We start from the raw sequence: 8,492 nt of genomic DNA on the forward strand, positions 1-8,492 counted from the left end.
CCTATGGGAGAGGCGGCATGAGCTCCTGGGGCTCTGTTCAGCTCAGCCCAGGCAGGCTGGGTGCATTGCAGGTGGGGGTTCAGCCTTGGATCAGGTGGGTCAAGGAGATAGCCGAGCCCCTGCCCACATTGTGCCCAGCCTGCCTGGGCTCAGGTGAGTGGAGCCCCCAGGAGTGCATGGGCAGTGTCTGGCAGGGAGGCCAGGTGCTTGCCCAGGATGGAGATGGGTGGAGCAGGGAAAGCAGGGCTGGGTGCTGGGCAGACGCCATCCCAGCCTGCCTGCTGCCCTGGGAGGGTTGATTAACAGGTGTTTGTCAGTACTAGCTTCTAAACTAGAGCCAGTTGTAAACTCCAGTTTGGGGACTGAGACCAACAATCAGCTGATCACGGATCCCATATCTGCAGTGCACTGAAGTCTTGAATTTTTATTATCTCCAGGGAACAATCCAATAATAGCTAAACATGTGTTACTTATGATCTGGAGATTCTCCTCTGATGCAAAGTCTTAAGTCGGCTATGTTCCCCTGTGTGCAAATCTGCTGGAAATTAAATGAAAGTAAGCAGTGAAGGTCCTTCCATATTTTAGGCAAATAGCCTAGTAGTCAAAGCCCTAGTTGAGGGAGCAAGGGTTCTAGGCAAGGGATGGGCAAAATATAGCCCATGGGCTGGATCCGGCCCACCAATTGATTATATCCAGCCTTGTGGCTGTCCCTGCAGCACTCCACATGGGGCTGAGCCCTGTCTACTCACACCTGAGGCAGCTCATACCATGTTCCCACACTCCCCCCAGCAGCCACCACTGGCCACAGCCAGTGCACACAGCTTTCTGGGAGGGCTGCTTCCACTGCAACTGCAGCTGCCCAGGTATTGCTTGGTTCCACCTATCTCCAGTGGCTCCTCCTCTTCCTCCTGTCCCTGCTTCACAACTCTGGGCAGCAGGCAGTGCAGGGAAGCAATGGCAGCTGTGGAGACACGTGCTGGCCATGACACACCCAGCCAGGCCAGGGAGAAGCTGCAGTCAGGTGGCTCCTGCACCAGCACATGGGGCTCCAGTCCCAGCTCCTAGTCTCCTTCCACCCGCTCAGCTGACCACAGGTGACTGCTTATTGCACGGGGTGGCCAGGGTCAGTGGAAACAGGCTCAGGATTAGGGAAGGAGCTGCCAGCTGCAGCTTGTCCTGCCTGGCTGGGCATCTGCTGGGTTCTGGCAGCAGCATTACTAGGGAGGCCTAGGGTGAGAAGAGCAGCCATAGTTATTACTGCTTTTTAGCAGCTGTGATCAAATCATAGCCTGCTTCATTCACTGGAAGGGGATGGGGCAGACTGTCAGTGATTGGGCTCCCCTAGGGTGAGTGAGAACCCAAGGAACAACTCCTTATTGCCCCCTGGCAGGAGAACTCACCTTTGAGGTGAATTTGTAGCTCTCTAACCAGGGGACTGGAACACCAATATGCCCCCAGAGTGCTATATTTTTGTCATGCTACAAACTGCTGAGGCTTTGTAGCATTAGATATGAATGACTCTTCATATGCTAAGGGATCTGCCATCACGCCTCAGATCACTCTCACCTGTGCTACTGCTCATTATTCCTCATTCATAGATTCGTAGATGTTAGGGTCAGAAGGGACCTCAACAGATCATTGAGTCCGACCCCCTGCCTAGGCACTGCGGTCACATGACCCCAGCCAGATGCCTATCCAGCCCTCTCTTAAAGACCCCGCAAGGTAGGGGAGAGCACCACCTCCCTTGGAAGCTCATTCCAAATTTTGGCCACCCTTACCATGAAGAAGCTTTTCCTGATATCTAGCCTTAATCTGCTCTCTGTCAGTTTGTGCCCATTGTTCCTTGTTACCCCAAGAGGTGCCCTGGTGAACAGAGCATCTCCAATCCTTTGCTGTGTCCCCCTAATGAATTTGTAGGCAGCCACAAGATCACCTTTCAGCCTTCTCTTGCGGAGGCTGAAGAGATCCAGGTCCTTCAGTCTCTCCTCGTAGGGCTTGTCCTGTAAGCCCCTAACCATACAAGCGGCCCTCCTCTGGACTCTCTCGAGTCTATCAACATCCTTCTTGAAGTACGGGGCCAAAACTGGATGCAGTACTCCAACTGTGGTCTGAGCAATGGTGCCAAAAGGGGAAGTATCACCTCCTTGGATCTATTTGTCATGCATCTGCTGATGTACGATAAAGTGTGGTTAGCTTTGCTGATGATTTCGTCACACTGAGCGCTCATGTTCATCTTGGAGTCCACTATGACTCCAAGATCCCTTTCTGCTTTTGTGCTGCTGAGAGGGTCACTGCCTAGCCAGTAGGTGTGCTGGATATTTTTGCGCCCTAGGTGCAGCACTCTGCACTTGTTCTTGTACTGCATCCTGTTGTGGACTGCCCACTTTTCCAACCTGACCAGGTCTGCCTGCAATTGTTCCCTACCCTCCAGAATGTGCACTTCATTCTTTTTGTGTGCTTTTATTCTTATTACCCTAGAGGTTGCGACTTATATTTGTCTTTTTTCAATTCTATTTTGTTGTCTGTAGCCAAGATCTCTAATTTATCAAAATCCTCTGAACTTGCGAAACTGCCCAAAAGTGTTTGCAATCTCCAAACAGCTTTGTCACCTGCAGATTTAATCAATAAATGCTTTATTCTTGCACACAAACAATTAATAAAAAAGTTACTTGGGATCAGACCTGGAACAGAAACCAGTGGAACCTCACTTGAAACCTCCCACCATCAGATATTTATCCATTTATCACTATAAATTCTTTATGATTATTCAACAGACTGTAGTGCTACCTAGCCCGCTTTGTTCCAGTTTACTTATGAGAAACCTCTGTGGCCCAGTGTCAAAAGCCTTCCTACAAATACAAGTCTATAAGGTCCTCTGCATTTCCTTCATCCACCAAACCAGTTATTCTGTCCAAGCAGGAAATCAAATTGGTTTGGCATGATTTGGTCTTTAGAAATTCTTGTTGACTGCTACAGTTTGCCCTATCCCCTCCTCTGGGTGTTTACAAATCTGATGTTTTTATAATTTATCCTAAGAAGTTCCTTGGCTCTGAAGGAGCTGAAAAGATCACCACATGGTTTTCAGTGAGCTCTGACCAACAATATTATTCTTACCCTAGTTGTCTCCAGATAGTAAATAACTGTTTACATCCAAGTTCTTCTTAATTACTTCTAAAATCTCTGAGGCAGGCTCAGACCCAGGGGAAGCAGCTGGGGACCATATCCCAGGATGTGACTGAAACCAAATATAAATCTCCATATAAAGCACCCGTCTTTGGAAGCAGAGTTTGTTTCCTTGGGCTGCAGGTAGGTCACCTGGTTGTATGTTCAAGTAGGATAGGAAACCCCCCCAGGTATTTTTATATCTATTAATTAACTGTAGTTCTGGCTCCAAGTTTTCATCTAGTGGGGTCCATAAAGTTTTGTTTCTTTTCTTTTTTTTCCATTAAAAAACCCCAAAAAACTAAACCTGAAGTATCAAGAATAGCTAGATATCTTTGTGCTTCAGAGCTAGGGGTCTTCTGTGGGTAGCCTTATTCAGTAACCATATATGTCCCTCATTGGAAATGCAGGGTCATCTTGGAAGGCAAGGCCCTGATGTTGTCCAAACTGAAACTATGTCCCTCAAGTAGTGTCTGTGTGCCACAGGCTTCTTTCTATGCAGGGCATCTTGCTTGATCAGGACTTAGGATTGAAGAGGAGGAAGGCATGATAGCATAGGTAAGATGATCTAGGTTCGTGCTGGGTGGGCAGGAGGTTATTGAATTAGTCAGATGTTTGATGCTTAGTTAGAATCCTTTAGCTAAACTGATGGTTGCTGTTTGCATGAAGTTTGTCATTTGGTCTGACTGACCCATGTCCACTTTTGTAAATTAATGGTGAGGCCTAGGGCTGAGTCTCTGCAACTGGATGTTTTTAATGCATTGCATGAGACCAGAGCTGTGCCCTTAAAAGTCTGTGAAGATGGGTTCTTCTTTCTGAAGAATCTTTTTGGCAAGGGTGTTGGACAGGGTTTGTCCTGATAAACACTTAAACTCAAATGTCCCTGATCCTTTGGCAGACAAGGTTCCTTGGGTGAATTTGATATCTTTTATTAGACCAACCCAAATGGTTGGAGAATAGTTATTAAGCAAGCTTTCGGGTTCAAAAACCCTTCGTCAGGCTAAGGAAGCTTCAGCAGTTGGTGTGTGCTCTTCCTGGATGGAATGAAAAGTAAAGAAGCCAGGGGCTGGGCTGGGGAGTCAGTTGCCAGGCAGATTATAATGTGTCAAAAATCCAATGTCTGTGTTTAGTCCATGATCTCTAGTATCCAGGAGGTTGATGAATTGGAGCTCATAGGCTCGTCTCTGGGAAGTGCTGTGTAAGTTTCCCTTGAGGATCAGGACTGAGAGATTGGAGAGAGAGTGGCCCTCCTGTGAGAAATGTGCCCCCACTGGTAATTGAGTGTTTCTGTCTTTGATGGATTTCCGGTATGCGTTCATTCTGGTGCGCAGTTGTTGTTTGGTCTCTCCTACATATCTTCCATCAGGGCACCAATGCACCAAATGCCCTGATGGAAGATATGTAGGAGAGACCAGACAACAACTGCGCACCAGAATGAACGCACACCGGAAATCCAACAAAGAAACACTCAATTACTGGTGGGGGCACATTTCTCACAGGAGGGCCACTCTCTCTCCAATCTCTCAGTCCTGATCCTCAAGGGAAACTTACACAACACTTCTCAGAGACGAGCCTATGAGCTCCATTTCATCAACCTGCTGGATACCAGAGATCATGGACTAAACATAGACATTGGATTTTTGACAGATTATAATCTGCCTGGCAACTGACTCCCCAGCCCAGCCCCTGGCTTCTTTACTTTTCATTCCATCCAGGAAGAGCACACACCAACTGCTGAAGCTTCCTTAGCCTGACGAAGGGTTTTTGAACCCGAAAGCTTGCTTAATAACTATTCTCCAGCCATTTGGGTTGGTCTAATAAAAGATATCAAATTCACCCAAGGAACCTTGTCTGCTTATATCCTTAGACCAACACGGCTACAACCCAAACCCCTGATCCTTTGGCCTTTTATTAACAATATATTTTTCATAAAGAATATTTATGTTCTATAATAGCAATTCCCTGTTTTTAGATACTAGTTATAATAAGAGACTACTCTTTAGGTTTTGCTCCATTAACTAAGGTTCTGATTGATACAACCAGACATGACTTCCTGTGAGAGGCAAGTTTTGCTGTTTTCCCTCACAAAAGTATCCTGTTGAATATAAACTTTGTTAACCCTACAGAAGTCTTTCTAAACATCATAATGATATTCCATAGAAAAGTTGTGTTCCTGATGTGCAGTTCTGAAGGGTAGGTTTTAAGTTCTTTACTAATCACACTGTCACTTTCTGCCCTAAAGTACCAGCACAGAAGTAAATGAACACTCAGTTCAAAAAAGTCCAGCTATTCCTTGCATGAAAGTATGGCTCCTGGATTGGTTCTTTTATTTGTGTTTGTTTCCCAAACTTTGCAACCTTTGTCACAGATAAGAATAAACACAGTGAAGTCATATATAGCATTCCTAGCAAACTTTGACTGTGCTTTGTTACTGAAATGTGTTTGGGTTTTCTTGTTTTGTTCACAAGGAATTGTAAAACTACATTCTTAAGACTTCAGGATATTTTTCTGAGGAGAATATCGGTATTCAACTTCTTATGTCCCATTTTGAAAAGAGACTTCAGTTCATAAATATTTGAGGGTATGTCTAGCTGGCACAATGTGCTGTCTTGTAGAGGTACCTGTCACAGTACCTGTAGAATTAGAATGATACGATTTCATGTGCTTGGTTTTCTGTGTGGGCCTCTTTAAGAATAGTGTAGCCTCTGGTTATCCTGGTTTCAGATACCTCTTCATGGTGTAGTACTATATTGAAATGCTGTATTAGGGCAGCATTTCTCAACCCATGGGTCACGATCCAAAAGTGGGTAACAAGAATATATGACAGGGTTGCAAACAAACTTTAAAAATGGATCAACAAACTTGAAAAATGGATTCTCCTTTAAAGGAAAAAAAATGTGGGAAACCATGGCTTTTCTCTTGCAGGCTGGCAGAGTTCCAGGCTATAAGGGGCTGCTTGCCCCCTCTCCCCCACACACACTGGGGGGCTTGGACCTGGGGCGGGGTGGCATTTGGTCGGGACTGGCCATCAATGTTTAAAAATGGGTCCTGGTACAAAAAAATTTGAGAACCCTAAACAACTGGATTAGGGATAGACAACCTTTTCCAGCTGTGGGTGGGAATGATCCCTTCCAAGGTCAGAGGTAGGTGAGTGGCTAAGTGCTCGGACCGTGCCACCACTGCCTTCCTGAGATCAAAGATAGATTTTATAAATATGCATTTTAAACAGCAGTGAATCCATCAATAAAATTAGTTAAAAGAAGGCAAAGATTATTTGTTTTTAAATTATTCAATGAAGACTCCTGATTAAATCAAATTGACCAAATCCATTCTTATCTAATTTTAGTACAACCCAAGATCTTTTACTTCCTTTCTTCCTTTTACGAGCATTATGAACAGAGGAAATGAAAGTACCGTGCCTGAATTCTTCCTGCTAGGATTCTCCAACCTGAAAAAGCTCCAGCTGCTACTTTTCCCTATTTTCTTTCTTGCATATATTGTAATCCTTATCTCAAACATCAGCATCATGACAGCTATCACAGTGACTTGGAGCCTCCACACCCCCATGTACTTCTTCCTCTTTGCTCTATCCTTCTCAGAACTCTGTAGCACCTTTGTCATCATCCCAAAAACACTGGTGAATCTGCTGGTGGAAAAGAAGACTATTTCTGTCATTGGATGTGCAACACAAATGTTTGGCGGCTTTGGTTTTGGAGCAATTAATTGTTTCTTGCTGACAGTCATGGCTTATGACCGCTATGTGGCCATATGTCACCCACTGCAATACTCAGCCATGATGAACAGGAAGGTTTGCATTCAGCTGGTTACTATTTCCTGTGTAACTGGCTTCCTCATATCACTAACCATTAATTCTTTAGTATTCAGTTTGCCCCTTTGTGGGCCAAGGACAATTGGACATTTCTTCTGTGATGTTAAACCAGTTCTGAGGCTGGCATGTGGTGCCATATACCTTGCTGAGATTGTGGTTGTTTCTTTATGCGCTTTTGTTATAGTGGGAACATTCACAGTGATAATCATTTCCTACACCTACATCCTCTCTGCCATCCTTAAGATCCACTCTGTTGCAGGAAGGTGCAAAACTTTCTCCACGTGTTCCTCCCACCTCACAGTGGTGGTAACACATTATGGTTGTGCATCTTTTGTGTATTTAAGACCTAAGTCATCCTCCTCCCTCGATGAAGACACTCTGATCTCTGTGGGTTATCTCCTGCTGACCCCTTGTTTGAACCCCATGATTTATAGCCTGAGGAATAAGGAAGTAAAATTTGCTCTAAAGAAATTAGTGCTCAATTCATTGTGTTTTTTTTTAAAAAAGGTGAAGGGTGGCCATCTGTGAAATTTTCTGTAAATTCTTGAGCTCTGATTAATATTAAAAATGAATAGGCTGGCAGCATCACTCATCAGCAGGGATCCTGGTTTTCCGTTTCCCACAGAAAAACAGAGAAAACACGGATTTTCCCTTTTAGAAGAGAAACCCATGGATTTCCCCCTTTTGCAAAGAGCTCTGCAGGATGGCTGAGTTCCAGCCTCCAGGAGCTGTTCACAAAAGGGGTGGGGAACCCCTCAACCCTGTCCCGGAGGGGAAGGGAGTGGGGAAAGGCAGGGCCCAACACTCACACTTACTGGAGCCTGCTTCAGGCTCACTCTTCTTGCTGGAGGTAAGTGGGGCTTGGAGGTTGCAGGGGAGGGCTGGGGGGGAAGCTGGCTAGGGGCTTCAGGAGCAGGGAGGTTTGCAGCCAGCCCGGCACTCTAGCAGGGAGGGGGTTTGCAGCCTCCCTGCTCCCTGCTAGAGCGCTCAGCTGGCTCGTCCTCCCAGGTGGTAAACGCCCCCTGCCGCTCCTGGCTGGCTGCAACCCTCCCCACTCTCTCAGCCCACAGCCAGCTTGGGCACTCCACCCCCGGGCACTCTGGCTGGGAGGTGGGGTTTGCAGCTGGCTGAGGACTTTGGCTGGGAGCAGGCAGGCTGCAAACCCACTCCTGGCCAGAGTGCCCAGCCAGCTGCAAACTCTGGGTCACAAACACTGTACTCCCTGCCCTGCTGCCCACCCCCAGGCTCTCCAGAGTGCAGCGTGAGCGACTGGCCCAGCAGGGCCATGCATGAAAGCTGCCTGCTGCTGCCGTGGCCACACTTCCTCTGCAGTGCACATCCACCCTGCCCCTCCCCCCCAGATCTGGGGGGTGCAGGTCCCCCCTGCCCCCTCAGGAGTGCATGCTGCCACTGGGAGCTGGCCTTGCCTCAGCCTGCAGCAGGCAGGCAGCAGGGGGGGAGCCAGCTCATGCTCCTGCTGTAGCAGCCATTGCCCTCCATT

At 46.8% G+C, this 8,492-nt stretch overlaps 1 protein-coding gene across 1 annotated transcript; it reads left to right on the plus strand.

Moving 5' to 3' along the window:
• The first annotated feature begins 6,553 nt into the window (after positions 1-6,553).
• LOC106722847 (olfactory receptor 10T2-like) lies at positions 6,554-7,519 on the plus strand. The gene has a single exon (XM_014525245.1). The coding sequence runs from the start codon at positions 6,554-6,556 to the stop codon at positions 7,517-7,519; it is 966 nt and encodes a 321-aa protein (XP_014380731.1).
• The last annotated feature ends 973 nt before the right edge of the window (positions 7,520-8,492 follow it).

The sequence above is a fragment of the Alligator sinensis genome, unplaced genomic scaffold (assembly GCF_000455745.1).
Source record: "Alligator sinensis unplaced genomic scaffold, ASM45574v1 scaffold639_1, whole genome shotgun sequence".
Taxonomy (NCBI): Eukaryota; Metazoa; Chordata; order Crocodylia; family Alligatoridae; genus Alligator; species Alligator sinensis.